Source organism: Nannospalax galili, unplaced genomic scaffold, assembly GCF_000622305.1.
Source record: "Nannospalax galili isolate Female #2095 unplaced genomic scaffold, S.galili_v1.0 scaffold364, whole genome shotgun sequence".
NCBI classification, from domain to species: domain Eukaryota; kingdom Metazoa; phylum Chordata; class Mammalia; order Rodentia; family Spalacidae; genus Nannospalax; species Nannospalax galili.
In genome coordinates, this window is record NW_008352752.1 from 211,546 (window position 1) to 231,760 (window position 20,215).

The 20,215-nt window shown below is 42.5% G+C and overlaps 1 protein-coding gene across 1 annotated transcript in view; it reads right to left on the reverse strand.

Annotated features, from left to right (window-relative positions):
• The window catches only part of Kcnh8 (potassium voltage-gated channel subfamily H member 8), a 418,565-nt gene that overhangs the window by 24,071 nt on the left and 374,279 nt on the right, over positions 1-20,215 (reverse strand). Inside the window, exons 12-14 of the mRNA XM_008849967.1 lie at positions 11,450-11,488; positions 3,858-4,222; positions 1,385-1,491 (exon numbers count right to left, since the gene is read on the reverse strand). Of these exons, the coding sequence (XP_008848189.1) occupies positions 1,385-1,491; positions 3,858-4,222; positions 11,450-11,488 (511 nt within the window). The remainder of the gene's footprint in view (positions 1-1,384; positions 1,492-3,857; positions 4,223-11,449; positions 11,489-20,215) is intronic.

Here is a 20,215-nt window from a genome sequence, read left to right on the forward strand (position 1 = left end):
TATATATATATATATATGCCTCCTAGAGCTTAGAGGCTTAGAATCTAGGAGACAGTTAAAAATAATTAAGCAATAGGTTTGGATTTCCTATTAAAGGTAGTAGGAACCATCTCGGGCTTTAAGTATCAAAGTAGAGCCATACAAACACTTCATGTTTTAAACATTTCATGTTTAAAAATGTTCCGCTGCATTCAAACAATATATAGCAAGACACGAGCGTGGCCATGGGACGAATGGATGATCTAGGCAGATCTGAGAGACATTTAAGAGCCAGAATAAAGAAAAATAGTTGCTTAAATGGTTGAGTGTAGGGGTCAGCGATGGGGGGAGGGGGAAGGAGGGAGAGATGAGATGGAGGGACATGATGAGGCTTTGTGCATTGTCTCTAGTTGAGTCACGAGGCAACTTCTGCCGAGGAGACTCTTTACTGACTTTCTTGGCAAACACAACAGTTTGAGGTAACTATTATTTCCTCTACCATTTCCCCACATAGAGTAAAAGGAATGTATGTGATTCAGTGAATCGAGACCACTCCTCCTGCATCAAGCCTTAAAAGGACCCTTCTGCTCCCAGAAGCAGTGAGGGCTAGGAGATTGCTGACAAAAGATTCTGGAATTCACTGGACAGCGGTGCTCCACCTCCGTCCGTTCAGACGTCTGTCTTATGCTTAGGCTTCCACAGGGTCTTGCTAGCTTGCTGACTAGCTCAACATTTGGTGGGAAAGGAAGGATGGCATGACAGCTGGGCGCTGGGCTTGCATAGCTGTTTGCTGGTAGTTGTGTTGCATTAACAACTGCTCATTCTCCTGACTGTAAAATGAAGCTGTGTTTCCCTTAGACTTTATTTGTCATTTCTGGCTTTTATCAGTTGGCAGTTTGTCTGTGTGTGTCTGAGGTTAAAAGGGGAGAAAGATGGGCTTAGGCTTGAGTTGGGGCACCTGCATGATTTGCCGTCATTATGGGATGATGTTCACATGGTTCTCCATCATGTTCAGCTGCCTTACATCACTGTGAAGTTGTTATTCTCTGACGGTTTTCAAGTACATAACTTGCCACCAGATAATTTAAACCTCACCAATGTTTTCAGAGCACACAACCAACTTGCTATTTCCTCTAGAAAATGTTTTCATGAATTAGTCTTAATCTGCAACAAGAAAGCATTGGTATTGTCTGATCACTAGCAGAAACTAGAGACAATGTGCCTGTTGGTAAATGATAGCACCTGGGGTCTGGACAGAAGACTAACTACAAATGATGGTTTGGGAACTGCACAGACTTAGATGACTCAGTGACATGGAGAATACTGGGGATGAGAAGGCAACAGCAACTCCACCATGAGTCAGAGGGAGGCATCACATGCAAAGACGACTGCATCACCTGCTTACCTCCAAGGGGCGGGGAAACTCTGGGGTCTGGCCTGATTCGTTCAGAACCGAAGTCAAACGTCTGACTTTCTTCACAGCTGTCCCTGTCTTCAATTCCATCAACAACCCTGTGTAAAGTACAGGAAATTGTTTTGTGGTGCACTTATGATTAGGAGTTCCAGTATTTCTGGAAGACGCTAAGAAATTCCATGGCAAGTTTATAAATTAGGTACTATAGAGCTATGACACCCACCATGGTGACCACTATCTTAGATGACCCTTGGAGACCTAAGAAGTAGCACTGTTCATACAAAAAGTAGTTTTGATTTTGCAAACTAAGTTTAAAAAAGAAGTATAAATTCTTTAATTATTTCTGCATTTTCTCATTTTACATGATAATAGTTGGGACATATTATATAAAATAAAATGGATGACAAAAATTAAATTCATTTATAGTTTATTCATTAAAAATGTTGCTACTAGAAAATTCAAAACCACACATGTAGCTTAAAAAAATATTTTATTTATTATTTTTATTTTATGTGTGTGAGTGTATTGTTTGCATGCGTAAGTGCACCCATGTCATACAATGCCTGCAGAGGTAGGAAGGGGGTGTTGGATTCCCCTGAAACTAGAATTATGGGTGGTTGTTAGCCTCCATGTGGGTGCTGGGAATTGAACACAGGTCCTCTGCAAGAGAAGTCAGTGCTCTTAACCGCTGAGCCATCTCTCCAGCCCCCACATTTTACTCTTGTTGAACATTGGTGTAGAGATTAGGCTTTTCTTCACTCTCAGATTCAAAACTCAGATTCAGCAGTTTAACTTCACGACTAAAACATCATACCAAACAGGTTCAATGACACCTCTTAGACTTGGAAAAAACCCTAGGACTATCAATTAGAGGGTTAATGAATTTTGTTCAATTATTCAATTTTTGTGGGGCTCCAACTGATACCAGAGCATCATGCATGCTATCCAAGCACTGTACTGCTGAGCTGGCAGGACTTTAACCGTATCGAATTCACCCACTACTCAGTACAGGTCTAGTCAAGAAACCTTATACATAAAGATTTAACAAACCCCAAGTAAAAGTCACCTGTAGTTCACCTCTGCTGCAAATGTTGGCATATGTCCTTGAAACCTTTGTCCATATATAAACGACCATATATTCTTTTTTTAAGAGTAGGGTCACGTTACACAAAGTCTGTCTTTTCTGGCTCTGATGCATTCTCTATCTAAAGATCATTATGCTTAGGTTTTCTTCAATGTTGAGCTTAATGGAGGATATGTATTCTTTAATAATTCACAGCATGGTATATTAGAAAGGTCACTAGGTCCATAGGTAAAGAGAGAGAATTGGGATTCAGCTTTCAGCAGTTGATATGGTGTAGGTTGTAGACAAAATATTTAAATCTTGAGTATTAGTTCTTAGGAATTTATAGTAGAGAGAATGTGAACAACTTTACAGAATTCTAGATACAATAAAGTAAATCTCCTCCTAAGATATGTGAAATCTAGAAAGCATTTAGGACTTTTTTCCTCTCTTAATCACTCAGCTGTTAGGAGACTTTGATGGGTTTTACTGCATTTTTGACACCACAGCATGGATTTTTCTCCTTTGCAACCCTTTTTAGTTGATTCTAAAGTAACTTTTGTTACGAATGGGAAATAGAGCTATCTTACTTATTGAAGAGACCAGAAATAAAAACTGACATCCAATGTCCCAAGATAACAAGGGAAACAGCACAAAAATGAAGGCGGCCCTGAAAGCCAGCCCCGCATTTCATTCTCAACTTTAACTTTCTGCCCTGTAAGATTTCGGCAATGTAGGCATTAAGGGGGTAATACTGAAGGACTTTGCTCTAATTCTTTTATCGCTTTTATTATACAATATTAAGTTATAAATTACAACATAATAGATAGATTTAAATTAATCCAAGGGGAAAAGAAATTGGCAAACATTTAATGGATCCGCATGAGAATTTTACAGTTCTCCCCCACACACACCTGGGCATATATATTAAAGCTATTAATCATTCATGTTTAAAAGAGTACCAAGCTATTTTTCATTCTGATAACTAACACTCCATGCTGATCTATATGTTCAGAATGCAGGGAGTGTGACTTCAATGGGAAGCCAGACATGAGCTTTGAGCACCTGCCACGGTGGCACCCATGCCTAGCTGGTAACAGTATTTTGAGAGTTTGGAGAAGCATTAACAATGGAGTCGAGCCTGCTATAGTGAGCGAATCTCAGTCAGTGCTGGGTTCCAATGATCTACACTTTTATAAAGGTGTCCAGGTCAGGTTAGAAGACCTGCACCCAATTCAGACAGTTAACCCTTTACCTGAAGAGCTGAGGCTATGAACCCACGGAGCAGAAAGGTCCAGAAGCCAGAATAATTGACAAGTCGTGTACTGGTTTGTGCGTTCGCATGTGCAAGAAGTGTGAACACCCTCATCTGGGAACCTGTTGTTTGATATTAACTCTTACCTTGGACTGAGATCTGGGGGTCCGGCGCTGTTCAAAGTAGTAAGCTGCAATTTCAAGTTCTTCTCTTTCCTCTTGGTGTGGTTAGGTGGGAGCGCCTCCTGCTTGGTTTTCAGGGAGTTGGCACTGGAGACTCTGATAGGCGAGTGGAACGGCACTGTCCCCGAGGCCAGCTGTTTTAAGCTTAAACCTAGGTAACTGTTATTGCTCCCGATCTTCGTGCTGTGTAAGGCAGAGGATCCCTTTGTGTAGATGGGAGAGAGGGAGGTGGTCTCCTCTTCTTCACCCTCCTCCTCCTCTTCTTCCTCCTCCTCTTCCACAATGGATGGGAGTGTCTTGTTGATGCTGCCATTCCCTTTGGGCTCTGACTAAATTAGTGGATAATATAGATTAGCACAGATTGCAGAGACTTTCACAGTAGTATACCAGTCATGCTGTGGGTCTCCTTGTAAAAAATCAATTCCTCAGAGACCTCATTACTCACTAAAACTGAACCCTGTGCAGACTGGCTCCTTTCCGTCTCTGGTTCTTTAAGTCTCCCTGGTTTTCATCTCTAGGCTAACCTCTCCTTTCGTGGTTTTAATTCTCAACTATTTCCTTGGTCTTTTAAAGTGTCTGAGTGGAAAGCTATGTGCACATCACACCACATAAGCTTCACACCTAGATTTTAGTCAGATTCTGGTAATAGCATGATAGCTTGCCCTTACAACAAAAGACATTTTCAATATAATTGGAGGTCTTGAGTTCTGTGATTTAAAGTCACAGCATCTTTAAATAGAACTTTACATAGAATAAAAATCATATTATACTTGAGATTAAAGTCTCTCTGTGTCTTTTGGATCATTATAACAGATGGAAACAGGACATGTCCCCGGCTCCTCTGCTTCCTGTTCCCCTCGCTCCCACAAGTTGCTAACAAGACATAGAGAAAACCACCTGGGCTGCTCCTTTGAAAAGACCTGAAGAAGGATGGAAAATGGTCTTGACAAAACCCACCCTAGGAGTACGAGGCTCTTAACTGGTGGCATCTGATCTTCTAGGGTACCAAGGGGAGAAGATAGGAATGAAAAACCGAGGCGTTGACGAAGACGGGGGCAGAGGAGGTGGAAAGGGCTAAGCTCGTGACTCAGTCCACAGCAGTGTTTCTTGCTTAGACTCAGACATGACATCCCTGGGCTATGTCTGTAGGTCAGTTCATTTCCAGAAAGTCAGTTCACATTTCTGAGCCTCAGATTCATTTTCATATCTAATCACTTTAAACATATTTATTATTAATTCCTCATAAAAATAATACTAAAAACTGAAAACCCCAAAGATTATTATTTAAGTTTCAAGAGCTGCCATGGTGAGGTTGACCAATACTTGGTTCCCTGATATATTTGGATTTTGCTATAGCTTTAATAATCATAATGATGGCTGTAATAACAAAATGCTGTGGTGACTTACAGGCCAAGTCATTAACTTTAGGTAGTAAAACAAATTCTTGGTTTACTCAAAAAAAATTTTTTTTGTTGTTTATGCCTCAAAGCTTTTCCTTCCTTGATGCAGCAGATGGTGATTAACACAGAGACCACCACTGGCCAGGGTGCAGAGAATGAGAGGGCAGAGTGCTTGTCCCCGAACAGGACACCTATGCCAAGCCTCTGCTTCTCAAGGCTCAGGGTCCATGATGTAAGACAGAGCAGAAATGCTGTAAGAGACAGAGGTGGTAGATGACCACAAGGACACAGAGCCATCCAGACAGCTGGGCAGTTGGTCTCATGAACTCAGAGCAATGGTGACAGCAGGCACAAGACCCAGGTGAGCTCAAGCCAGACAGAGTCCCTGCAGGGAAGTGGGGATGTAGGCATGGGGCCCCGTCCTGGCTGAGGAACTATTGGCAACACATAGTTGCTGGGGGGAGAGGGAGAGTCAGTTTTCTTTAAGGGTGTGACACTGGATAGACTGACCAGGCTCTGGTGGAGGTGAATGGACCCACAACAAAGGTTTGGGGACACAGGTTTGATTTAATAAGCATCTATCTATCTATCTATCTATCTATCTATCTATCTATCTATTATCTATCCATCTATCTATCTATCTAATCAGTCAGAATACATGAAATTAGGTGAGGGTGTTCCAGGGGGTGCAGGTGGGGGAGGGGTGATCGGAACATGATCAAAATGTATTCTATGAAATTTTCAGAAAGTTCAACAAAAGTGAAAACGTAATTTGAACAAAATGGTCTTCCTAGATTGCTCCTTCCGGCCAGATACGATTATCTTAACCAGTTGTGAGGCATGTGTCTCCACTGGCCCGTCACGATGTTGCTTTCCTCTGTTTCTTTTCTACAGCATTTAAAACTTTGGGCTTTAACAAAAAATGGACCCACATGCAACTGTACAGGATCATTTGTGTACTTGCATTGTTGAACAGAGAAATTAGCTTACCCAGATAAAGACACAACAGGGTAACGTTATCAAGGAAATGAGACATACCGGTACAGTCTCTACTTAGATTTAGTTTGCACTGGCATTGACAATTTATTCATTCTTTTGTTTGAAGACGTCTCAGCTGATCCTCACAGAATCCTCTGACTAACACCACCAAATGTTTGTACCTTTCCAAGCGCCTGTAGATCTCAGACCTCCGTTTTGTTAAGGAGTCTTGATGCCTTGGGCAAGTCTCTTAGAAGCGGACTCTGGCAATTATATTAGATACCTAGCCCAACATCAGCATTTCTGTAAGAGGACTAGTTACTTTTCTCCGGGGCATCTCTGCCTAAATCTTGCTTTGGTAGCTGCACTCATCTGTCCCACATTGCCATCAGGGTCTACCACAGAATGCTCCCCTCACACCTGGTTCTTCCCTTCACTGTCTATCAAATGCTTAGTGAGATTTGGATGGTCATTCGTAAAGGAGCCTCAAATTTGTGTCACGGCATTCTGTTCTGGTAACCACTTCAGACTCACAAATGACAAATCAAAATACCTTGAACAATGACAGAACAAATTGAGTGCATGGGCTATATATACCCTAAAGGCCTGGAACTCACTACACAACCTTTGGAAGGAATATAATCATTGATTCTTGACTTTGTCATCCTCAAGGTAGGACAAGTGTGTGAAAATATTAAATATTACATATTAGAGCATGGAAATTAGGTATTAAATAACAGTAAATGAAGTTGAACATTTAGAAATATGGAAAACTAACGCTAAATACACACTTTTCCGTGCCATGATGATGATGATGATGTGTTCACTACTTTTAATTGTTAACTGGTCCCAATCTGGACATTCTTGATGAAAGATTGTCTAGATTAAGTTGCCTTGCCTGTGGGCATGCCTGTGGGGGACTGTCTTGACTGTTTATTGACACAGGAGGGCCCAGCCCACTGGGGGCAGTGCCATCCCTTGGCCAGTGGTCCTGGGCTGCATAAGAAAGCCAGCCGACCATGTCACTGAGCAAATCAGCAAGCGGCTCTGCCCTGCTTCAAGTTCCTGGTTGAGGCTCTGCCTTTGTTCCCTCAATCGTGGACTCCAACCTGGAAGTGTGAGCCGAGCAAACCTTTCCTCCCCTAAGTTGCTTTTGGTCAGAGTTCTTTCTCAGCGACAGAAATGGGACAGGAACAAACCCTGCTGTTATAGTTGGGACTCAGAAAACATACCTGAAGGCTCATGTGTTGAATAAAAATGTGAACTCCAGTGAAACTACGGAGAGATGAAGGAATCATGACAACACAAACCTGGATTTAGTTAGTATGGACTGCATTAATCCATAGATTAATCCATTGATGAGCTCATAGATGAATGGAGTGTTGGAAGGTGGGGCCTCACCAGAGGAAGTTCATCACCCCTGATGACTACATCTTCTCCTGGTCTGACTTCCTGCCTCTCCTGCCCTGCTGCCCAACTGCCATGAGGTGGGAGCCTCCTCTGCCACATTCTGTAACCCTCAGGTTCAGCCTGACAAGGCCCGATGACCTTGAAGTGAACCCTCCTGGATCAAAGCAACTCTTCTGCCTTTTAAGTTGCTTCAGGCTTTTTGTCATAAGGCAGGAGCTGAAGGGCAGCATCCAAAGGTCACCCTTCCCAGCTGCCCTTGCCACCAGGTCTGACCGAGCAGCCACGTTCTATAAGTTCTAGGGTGACAGCATGTGAGTGGACAGTTCTGAGGGATGTGGAGAATGGCCACCAGACCCAAGGGAGTGTCCATCCACTCTTACATTTCTGTGGTCTCTGGTCTGAAGCAAGAAGGTAGGTGCTGGTCAGTATTCACCCTGGAGGGTGAGGTCCTGGGTAAGAAGCCATTTGTTGGGGAGGATGAAGTAGAAGAGGAAGAATTCAGGGCCCCCAGATACACGAGCTGTGCTCCTCCTCTTGTATTGCCTGTGAGAAGGGAGCATCTGTTGTCTTAAAACCCTGCTATCTGATCATTTTAACACTGCAAAGGAACTTTTCCCTGAACTATACATACAAAACATTTTAAGTTAAGGTTGTTATAGTTTTGGGAGGGATCTTCAACGTTGTAGTTTTATGAAAGAGTGAAAGATTGCAAAAACAACAAACACAAAAGAGCCCAAATTTTGCCTCATAAGTAAGAGAATATATATAGTCTGAGAAATTTTCTGAAGAGGCAAGACAGACTGCTATTTCCTGAGAGGAGAGATGTGGTTAAAAGCACTGAGCAAGTGCCAGGCATGGTGGTGTATGCACACCTTTAATCCCAGCACTCAGGAGGCAGAGGCAGGTGAAGCTCTGTGAGACTGAGGCCAGTGTGGTCTACATAGCAAGTTCCAGGCCAGGTGGGGGCTACAGAGAGACCCTGTCTCAAAAACAAACAAACAAACAAGCAAGCAAGCAAAGAAAATAAATAAACAAACAGAACACTGAGAAAGGATCTTTCTAGGAAGTTTATAATGTGTGACTGGATATATTTGTGTGCTGTGTGTGTGCTCTGTGTGCGTGATCTGTGTACATGTTTGTGTGTTATATGTGCTGTGTGTGCTATATGTATGCTATATATGCACATGTGCACTGTGTGTGCATTCATGTGTACTGTGCATTGTGTAAGCTATGCATGTGGTACATGTGTGTTTGTATGATATGTGTGTGTAAGTGTGGTGTGTGTGGTATGTGTATATGTGTGGTGTCTGTTGTGTGTGTGGTATGTGTATGCGTTTATGTATTGTGTGTGAGTTGTGTGTGACATGTGCTCTGTGTGTGTGGTGTGTGTATACATATGTGTGCTGTGTGTGTATATGTGGTGTGTGTATGTTTGCTTTGTGTATATGTGTGGTGTGGGTGTATGTGGATGGTGTGTGTGTGTGTCTAAGCTCCTAGGCTCCACCTTAAAGAAGGCACAAAGCAGGGGAAGGAGCTGCTCAGGGGCTCCTGGCCACAGGCTAAGAAACAAAACTGTACCTAGGAAATCCACGGAATCTTTGCTTCAAAAGCTTTCTGTAGGAGCTGGAGAGATGGCTCAGCGGTTCAGAGCACTGGCTGCTCTCTTAGAAGACCCAGGTTCAGTTCTCAGCACCACATGGTGGCTAACAACTGTCCATAACTCCAGCTCTAGGGGGTCTGAGGCCCTCTTCTGACCTCCATGAGCATTGCACGACACGGGTGCACTTACATGCAGGCAACACACATAAAATAAAAAATTAAAAAAAAAAGCTTTCTGTAAAAGTGGAGAGCACTTAAGTGTTGGTACTGTTTTAAGAGTTCAAGTGAAATCACTTCCAGAGTATCTCTGGTTCATAATTTTAAGGTTATAGATACTCATGAAAATGGGACGTGTAATAGAAAAATTTGATGACCAACTTTAAATGAAATGAAAGTACTTATGAGATCAGTCACTGAGGACATCATTACTCTTAGGTTTCAGTAACAAACTATGCAGAACGATATATAGAACATTTCCACAGTAGGGACTTCTGGATAAGAGACTGGAATAGACGCTGCCTTCATATGACACAATGACGGAGAAGAGTCAGAATGAGAAAAGATCCCATTCCAGAGAACACTGGAACAGTTCACAGAAAAAAGGTGGGTGACACATGGAAAAGACCAAGCTAAGCACAGCTCCAGGTAAGTGAGTCCCCACTGGGGGCAGGGGAAGCAGAAGACTCCAGAGGGAAAGCCAGGGGCCAGCACTTGGTGGGCAAGTCCCAACCACCTGAGTTCCATCACCTGAACCCACAGCGGAGAGAAAGAATTAAGGGAAGAGAGGGTCATAAGGCCAGTTTACGTTTTGACAACATGGCGCTGAGAAAGCTGGTATGGGCCAAGATGCCTAACACGGGACAACCTGGCTGGCAGCTCTGAAAAACATAGTTGACGGCTAGTGTTCAGGGAACTCAAAAGTAAACAGTGATGTAACATATACATAACCATTTTTGGTAAAATGTGATTTTGTGTGGGTTCTGTATAAATACAATGCTTGAGGCCAAGTGTGACTGGCTTCGCCTGGAGTAATTAAAGTGTGCTTTATTTCCTTCTTGCTCAACACGGTGTCTTTCATCTCCCAGCCCTGCCACCGCCCTGCCCCCCATGGTCTCAGAGCTCAGAGAAGCAAGAATCCATTCTTAAAGGTTGTCGTCTGACCTGGTGTGAAGAGTTTGGGAGTCATGCCTTCAGTACAAACCCGTGACCTTCACAAGACTTAAAACCAGTTGTGGGTTTTGATGAGACTACAGTGATTATTCTATTTCTTTCTATTACTGCAATAGAACACTGACTAAACCAACCTGGGGAGGAATTGATTTGGCTGACAAGTTATAGCCCATCACTGGGGGACACCAAGGGACGAAACCAGGCCAGGAACCCAGAGGCAGGAACTGAAGTACAGACCACAGAGGAACACTGCTTTCTGGTGTGTGTGCGTGAGTGTGTGTAAGTGTGAGTGTGAGTGTGTGTGAGTGTGTGTATGTGTGAGTGTGTGTGTGTAAGTGTGAGTGTGTGTGTGTGTGTGTGAGTGTGAGTGTGTGTGTGTGTGTGTGTGTCTGTGTCTGTATGCATGTAGGTCATGACAGTGGAAGGGTCACTGAGAAGGACGAAGAGCTGTTAAGGGAAGTGGGAGGGAGGAAAAGAGAGAGAACATGTAGCATGAAAACGGGACAATTGGGGGGGGAGCAGGAAGATGGAGGGAGCCGCGTTGGACAAAGATTAATAAGAATACAATGCAATCATGTATACATATGAAAACACTATAAATTTTGTGTTACCTTTAAAATTTCAAGCAAGCTAATAAACAGAAGCATAACAAACATCTTATTGAAACACACTCAGAAAGGTTTTCACAGAGGCATGAGTTTCAATACTTTGCATTTAAACTCAAGAAAGTCACTCACCATATCTCTTACTGGGAAGTAATTTAGGGAAATTTAAAAGTAAATACATTTCGGATGGTGAGGACAGATGCATTGGAAATCCCTCCCGTTTTATTTAAATATTTTGCTCTTTGGGAAAGTACTTGGCAGGGTGTGGTTTCAGACTCATAACCCCAGCATTAGGTAGAAAGACTGAAGCAGGATGGTGTTTGAGCTCTAGGCCAGCCTGGGCCACATAGTGAAACGAAACCAAAAATAAAACAGAAACAAAACCAAGTCATACCTGTGAGACTGTGGATTTGCTCGACAATCTTGATATGACCTGAAAGAACAAACAAGTTTTAACCACCATTGACCGGTCCTGGCCGTTGAAGGCTGGGTGAGTGCGTAGGACTTCAGGAAGTGTGTGCTTGCCAGGGGAGAGAACATGTCTTCCAACAGATGGCTTCCTTTGAAAAGGTCCCAAACTAGAACTGCTCCCGACCAGCGTGTCGTGACAACAGGCAGGTCGACCGTCTGGTGCAGGACACAGCATCAAGTTCAAAGTCCGCCCCAGGACACAACACCTGCGCCCAGTCTCCCCAGCAGGGAGCCTTCACGCTGTTTCCAACTTGGATGCTTCTTCACTGCCCCAGGAGTTTTCCACCCGCTGCCTCCCTCCTCTCACGCTCTTTCCTCATTTTCCCCGTGTGCCCCTTTCTCTCTGTAGAAGGGGATCCCCCGAACCCTCTTTGACTGGATTTCATTATTTTCCACTTCTCAACCTCCCTTCTCACTTGGCTGTGGGCAGGAGATGAGGTCTATTTCCTGTTCCGTGTGCTTTCCTCACTGAGATGTTTCATGCAGACTAAGTGTCCTCCACAACTGAATTTAAGGTCCCATCAGTCACGGAAAAAGAAAAACCCACCAATTAAATGGAGACATGGTATCATCTACAAGATAGACTTCAACCCCAGACATGTGAAAGCATACAAAGGACATGTGTGTCTTAGAATGACTTAAGATGAGCTCCCAGAACATATTTTGTATAAAGTCAAATTGTGTCACTGTAAAAGAATATTTTAAACTATACATTTTCCAAAATTTTACAAAAAAGCTCTAAAAATTATTATACCCCCCAAACAAACTTCTGGAATCACCTACATTGGCCTCCCCCCCCCATTATACTTCCTTCATCTTAATGTGGTAATAGATGCTATAAATTAACATAATCTTATTCACATGTACAAATGCACTTGAAAATTATCTGCCTGGTGAGCCAGACATGTTTAGTAAAACTGTCACCCATTCATCAATTTTTTTCCCTCAGCTGATTAGGGAAATAGATCTGTTATTATTTATACAAATGTCGGCATCATTATTGCTGTGCAAATATATGTTTCATCAATGTTTAATTTTATCAGAGCAGTCAACCCATTCTGCATCTGTTTAGCTGCCTAAATATGCATTAATCAGACGCATTTTAGACATAAGTTTTGTAATAATTTCCCAAACAGTGACAAAGAAGACAGCTGAATAATTAAAAATGTGAAAAACAAGACAAAATTATGGTGCTTTTGCTACTGTGGTAGACGTGAAAATGCACTTCAAAAAAAGCCTTTTAGTTACAGCTTGGGTTAAAGCAGGAACAATGTTGTCTGGGAAGCTTTGAGATCGCGAGGGCAGAGGTGTCGTGGAGGGATGGCCTTAAAGTCGTGGGGAGTGGGTGGGCCCCCAGCTCCCAGGTTTGAAGTTAATATGAGTTCTATGTAGTTCATGAGACTCAAATTGTTCTTTTGTTTCAGGGCTTTTTAAGAAGCCGGTGTACCTGGGAATCACTGAACGGTCTTCTTGGAAGCCACTTATGATAAGGTCTGAGGATGCACACTTGTAGTCAGTTTCCAGCTGATACTGGTGCTGCCATTCATGGGCAAAATCTCAGGGCTACCATCCTATGCCATCCTATGACGGTTTAGAATTCAGCATGTTTGACAAGTGCCCTGAGAAGTGCTTTCCCGGTATTATTCCTATTCATTCTCACCGAGAATACCTGTAAGGTAGGTATTTTTAATCTCCATTTTTCTAAAAAGGAAATAAAAGTATTAGATAAATTAAATGACTCACTCAAGGCTGCAAGGTCATAATTGGTCAGCAGTAGGACAGTGATCAGGTTCCTATTACAGAAATTCAATGCAACCATGTATTTTAAAATGACTTGGCAGGGAATGTATTTCTATTTACTTATAGTTTGTTTTCTTTGATTAACAAACATGGCACCACCTCATCTTTTACCAGACTAATTCATGGTCCAGACTCAAGTAGAATTAAGTATACTACATATACATGTACATACATCTATATGTATGCTTTATGTATGCACATGTATATGTATATATGATTGGTGATTTTCTAGTGCTCTGATAGACTCTTTGAATAAACAATACTTCTATTTACATATATTAGCCACTCATATTTTAAAGAGTATGAAGATATTTTCATTCCGACAATACTTCACGCCGATCCAGATGCTCAGAATGCAGGGAGTGTTAGTTCAACGGAAACCCAGGAATTTAAAGCTAGAGGCGTGAGCCTCAAGCACCTGCCATGGTGGCACTCATGCCTGGCTGGTAATGGTATCTTGAGAGCTTGAGAAGCATTCTTTAATGTCAGATTGTAGCATGCTATCTCTGGTGAGTGACTCTCAGTCACTGTTGGGTAGGGCTCAGTGATCCAAAGTTTTACGAAAGTGTCTAGGTCAGGTTAGATTTGCACAAGATCAAGTCAGTCAACACTTCAGCATGGGTAGGAAAGGGGTTCAGGAGGCCCCGCCCCTGACTGAGATGCTATTGATGCCTGCTGGGGGAGGGAGAGTCAGTTTTCTTCAGACATGGGGCCCCTGGTAGGACTGACCATACTCCTGGGGATGGCTTCACATTCATGTGAATTTGGATAGCACTAATTTTTGACTCAGTAGGTTATATATTAAAAACAATAATAAAAGAAAAGGACCTGAAGTTGGGAGAGGGATGTGGAGGGAGAACCCAGAGGACTTGAAGTGGTGGAGGAGTTGGACATGACCAAAATACCTTGCATACATGTACAAAATTCTCAAAGATTAAATGAGAAACTTAAAAGGAAACCACAGAGTTCATGTAACACCTCACATTTAGGGTCGATAAGGGCAGTTCAGGGAGACAAGATAACTTGCCCACGTCATCCATGAATTAACAGCAGAATCTTCCAGAAACCTTGCTTCCAGACTTGTAGAACTCCTTTACAGAAGTTCAGATTTCCAAGAACTTCTTCTAGTCCTTAATATATTTACTGGGCCAAAAGACTAAATGGCTGGTGTAAAATTTAATCCTGCAAAGGGTTTGGTTGTTGCTACAAAGCAGAGTGCCTTCCCAAAGCAGGTGGTACTAGGTTACCCAACAGTGCTTGAACATTTTGGGAATCATAGATCTTTCTGGAAACTTGAATAGGCATCTTTCTTTCTAGGGGGAAAATATGAGTTAAATTTTGCATGGAAAATGCTTATTAACTTATTAATGCCATCTTTAGTCCTCTCCAGAGGACTGAAAGATTTTCAGGGAAGACAGTTTTAGAAAATTTTGAGTGCCTCCAATAACAAAGTTTTACATCTTTTAGACAACAGAAAGAACTTCTAACCATCACTTAGTGGACTTTTGTTAAAGAAAAAAGACAAAATTATAGAGGTGGGAAAGTGAAAAGAATATAAAATCAGACATAAAGAATCCAAGTCACTGCAACAATGTCCAGAGACCTTAGAGCTTTTGGCTGGTCAGGACGGGGAGGCCGTGTGTACAAGGAAGGCGATGTCTTGGTGTAAACGGTGACAGCTGAGAACGAAGTTGTCCTAGCTTGTTTCTTTACTGCTGGGATAGAACACTGACCCAAAGCATCTTGGGGAGGAAAGGGTTTATTTGGTTTACACTTCCACATCACAATCCGTCACTGAGGGAAGGCAGAGCAGGACCTCAGTCAGGAGCCTGGAGGCAGGAACTGAAGCACAGACCACGGAGGAACACCGCTGACTGGCTCGCTTCCCCTGGCTACTCAGCTACCTTTCTTCTAGAACCCAGGCCCACTGGCCTAGGGATGGCACTGCCCACAGTGGGCTGGGCCCTTCTACATCAATTAACAATCAAGAAAATACCCCAGACTGGGCCGCAGGCTAATCTATGTAGGAAATTCCTCATCCAAGGTTCCCTCTTCCCAGGCGGCCCTAGTCTGTGTCAAGTTGACAAAAAGCTAAGGAGCACAAAAGTACGTGCTCAGCCATGGTAAGATGATGTAAGAGGCTTCCACACCATAGTTTGCCTTCTCCTCGTCCCTGTCCTACATTCCTAATATGTTCTATTGCACTGTGATTCTAATGGGGACTAAATCTACATGGAGAATCAGACAGAGGGGAAATATTTTCTTAGTAATGGTACTGTCTTAGTAATGGTACTGTACTTAGTAGCAGTAACGAAAACATGAAACAAATTCATAATCCCCAGCCCTAAAATGTGGGGAGGAGAGCTTCATATTCTACTACTGCGCTTCAGTTGCAAGTGGTAAACAAACACACTGGGCATATTAACCATAATTTCAGATGTCAAAAGTGGCAGTATATGGTCCAAAGTTGTTTCTGTGAGAGAATCCATAGGACCCTACTTGGACCTGGCCACCCAACACGTTTTCCTAAAGTTCTTAAATTCCTCAATTGTCAATTTTTCTACTATTAAAATTTCCATGGGGGCATATGAGCAAAATACAGTTATATCCATGTATGAAAATGTCACAATGAAACACATTAGTCTGAATGCAAAAGTAAAAAAAAACAGAAAAAAAAAACCACCCACAGAATTAAAAAGAAAGTTCCCCAAGTTCTCTGACTTGGAAAAGAGCTCTCAGATTTCTTCTCTCTATCTCTTTCATTCATCAAGTAACACTGAATTCCGACAGATGGTTCTATGACGGCAAGGGTTGGGACTCAGCCTTTCATGCAAGGCTAATGCTCCATCTTTAGAGGGAATCTTGTATTCTTTTCAGGAGTAGTAAAACATTAGCAAACCTTCCTGTACTCTCAAACCCCTTCAGGAGGCTGAGCCATCAGGGGTCTGACCATGAAACGGGAAGCAGGGAGGCATCTTACTGAAATCTGCAGTATGGACCTGTCCTTCCTAAACTATCAACTGGCCAATGGCCAAGGAAGGTAGGAATCTGTTTTAATTGTTTCCTTGGTACATAGGTCAGAATTAATAAACTTGTGTAAGAGTCTACACGTGTCAGTTAAGCTCTGGTTGGCAGGAGTATTAGCTATAGCTGAATGAGCAATTGGGAAATGAGATGTATACCGCAGGCTCTTCTGTCTGACTTGTGCTGTCTTCTGCTTCATTAATAATGACACATTGATTGAGTCACATGAGTCCTCATTCAGAAAAAGGAATTATTCCATATTTTATCCTGTCCATTGGACATCAATTTAAGCAGTGTTGGTGTGGCTTGGGATAAGAATGTGGATGAACAACGAAATAACCCCACAACTCACTCGTATAGCTAAAATATTCGCTATCTGAAAAACACAAGTAGGGGCTGGAGAGATGGCTCAGCAGTTAAGAGCACTGGCTGCTCTTGCACAGGACCTGGGGTCAGTTCTCAGCACCTACATGATGGCTAATAGCTGTCCATAATTCCAATTCCAAGGAATCTGGTGTTCTCTTCTAACTTGTACAGGAACTTACACGCAGGCAAAACACTCATACACATAAAATAAAAATACATAAATAAAAAAATGAAGAAACAAGCATCGCATAATGGAGCCAAGGAGCCAGCTGAGGAGTGGAATCGTCACCTCTGGTTCACTTTCCTGTGAAAGCGGAGGTGCCCCTGAGTAGTGATGACATCATTGATAACGCCTTGCTTTTCAGATGGAAACTCTCCCAGTCCTTTCTGTTCTCTGCATCTCTCAGTCAGGATGCTCAACACTTTCGGCACAGGTGACTGATGGATGACGCCCTGCCTTTCAGTTCTTTTGTGCTCTAGAAAGAAGAAGCATCTGGAACCTGTGGGGTTGCTGCCTCTTCTCAGTTCAGTTTCCACAAGGAATTCTCACACAGAACTGATGCTGGAAGAATAGTGTGGGGTTTGAACGAGAATGTCCCCACAGGCTCCGAGTATTCGGACATTTTGTCCCCCGTGGGTGGCGCTGTTTTGGGAGGTCTTAGAAGGTGTGGTCATGCTGGAGGAAGCACGTCACTGGGGGCAGGCTTGGAGAATTCTTAAGCCTTGCTGGATCTCGAGTTGCCCGCTTGCGCCCGGACCTGCTTAAAGATGTACAGCTCCTCCTCCAGCCACCTCTGCCGCCATGCCTCCCCAACCGTGATGGACTCTTGCCCCTTTGGAACCCTAAGCTCAAATAAACTCTTCCTTCTGTAAGGTGCTTTGGTCAGTGTTCCTACCAGCAACAGAAAAGTAACTAATATAAATAGTGTGATTATGTTTGCTAAGCATGTGATGGTAGTGTCTGCATCAAGAATAACCCTATAAATGTCAATTATAGTTTACTGGTGTGTCAATTAAGAAAAGCTTTCTTTGAATTTCATTGGTGTGGAGAATAGGGCACTATGACATTTTAATATATATCAGTTGCTGAGCTAGGTGATGGCTGTCTTAACATTCAGACAGTGGGCTTGATCAACCTGAGATCAATACATGGAGCATTCCTTCACAAATTGCCATATTCTCTTTACACACTAGTTTCTACAACTGGCACAAAAGTTGGCATTCTATGCCACAAAGCCACACGTGTCTACACAACCCTAAGTAGAACCCTCTGTAAAGTGGGATGATCTGGCTTTCTGTTTCTGTTACATTCTTTCTCCACCTCCTTATCTTTTTCACCTAAATGAAGGGAGACATTTTCAACTTGTCCATAGGTACAAATAGCATCAGTAAGATCTTGAAAACATGCACAATCAACTCAAACATGCTTATATCTGCTCTGAAATGTATAAAATACAAGGTGCAGGGCTAGAAGAATACTCAGAGGCATTCTTTAATACTTATTTAAAAGCTTGGAAAATGTGGGATGGTTTTGAGAAAGAAAGTGTTACTAAGACATGGTTCATGTCATTCTAGAATGAAGGCAGAAATATACACTATTATGTGTAGAAAACTAGAAATCTCTCCCCAATGCTATAAGGGTTTTAAAGATTTCAGGCCTAGAAAGCTATTTCCCAAGTCAGTGATTTGGGAGTTAAGCAGAATAATCCGTGTTAAAAGAATTTATACTGTTTAAACTCATTGTATCAAACCAAATCCCATGACCCCAGTGACTTGTTTCTGACTAGGGTTCAAGGGCTTCTAGTTAGTCTGTAAAGTCAGCCACCGTGTCACTGAAAGGAACTTAAGAGCTGGATTCTTAAGATTTTCAGGATACCCACTGAGTATTTTCATTCTAAACTGGATCAGTTAGAAAAGACATGGCTTGGTGTAAGATGTCTGTACATTCCAACTCCCAATAGCACTCGTAATGTTAAGGTTAAAAATAAAGCATAGCTTGCTGTCTAGGAAGCCCATTACCAACTATATACTGGACAGCAGAGGTGAACAGTCCAGAATGCTAAAGACTGTGTTTGAATCAGCAAATTGAAATGAGGCACTTTACTTATTTGAACTACAGTGATGTGGTGAAATAACATGGAGGGTTACAGATATCTTCTATATAACCAAAAGGACACATATTTTTGCTTAAGGGAATATTTGAAATTTCAGATTGTAGACTAGTGCTTCACACTTTGACCAAATACTCAGTCCTTTCCAGATGGGAAGGGAACTCTCACAGTCATCATGAGTAGGATTTCAGTTATTTGGGACATGCTATGGAAGGTTTGACAGGCTAGTTGTATATTGGTTCAAAATGCATGTCTGTGAAAAATTCCAATAAAATTAAAAGACCGTTCTAGGAAGGAACGTGACTGATGTGGTTAGTACTTGGCTAGTTGGCTCTTCAAGATGGAAGTTACCAGAATAAAAACTTGTCATGAAATACACCTGGTACATCTTGTTTCTCTTTCCCAATAACAAAACACTCTAGTTATTTACATAGTGGTATATATTTTCTATTTATTTTTATTTTATGTGTATGAGTGTATTACCTGCATGTATGTAAGTGCACCCATGTTGTGCAATGCCACAGACGCCAGAAGAGGGCGTCAGATTCCCCTGGAACTGGAGTTACATAGATGGTTGTTAGCCACCCCGTGGGTGCTGGGAATCGAATCTGGGTCCTCTGCAGGAGCAGCTAGTACTCTTAACCACTGAGCCATCTCTCCAGCCCCTTCTATTTCTTTTCTAATGCAAATTTATCTTTTGAGTCTGATCTTTCATTAGAGGTTAGACATCTCCTAAACCTTTAAAAATAAACAGCAAAGATTCCAAGAGAGAGGGCTGTGGGAAGGAAGGGCAAAGCAATGACCCCTTTCCTGGAATTATACTGTATCACAGTTATCACTGGACAACTGTGATGACTAGTTTCAATTGCCAACTTGACACAGTCTAGAATCACTTGGGAAGTCTCAGTGGGGGATGGCCTAGGACAGGTTGGTCGTTGGGCATTCCAGGAGAAAAGTGGCAGAGCAGAGAGGACGCCCGAGTTCACTCCCCTTCGACCCTTGACTGTGGATGAGAGCCCCTGCTTCAAGTTCCCATTGTCCAGGTCGGACACACCTCCCCACACAGATGAACTATCACCTGGAATTGTGAGCTGCAATGAACCTTTTTTTCCCTAAGCCAGCAACTGGAAAGGAAACTGAGATGGAAATCTAGTAACAAAGACCCTATTTCCGAGCTTAAGGAGAATCACACTGATGTCTACCCCTCCCCTTACAAATGTAGACAATGAACAGAGAAAATCCAATTTGAATGGGTGTAGCATATTGTAGCAGGGTCATGGTCATGATGGAAATGACTTAATTCACTTGTTTGTAGATTACAATAGGGTTAATGCTTTGCCATGAAACACACACACACACACACACACACACACACACACACACACACA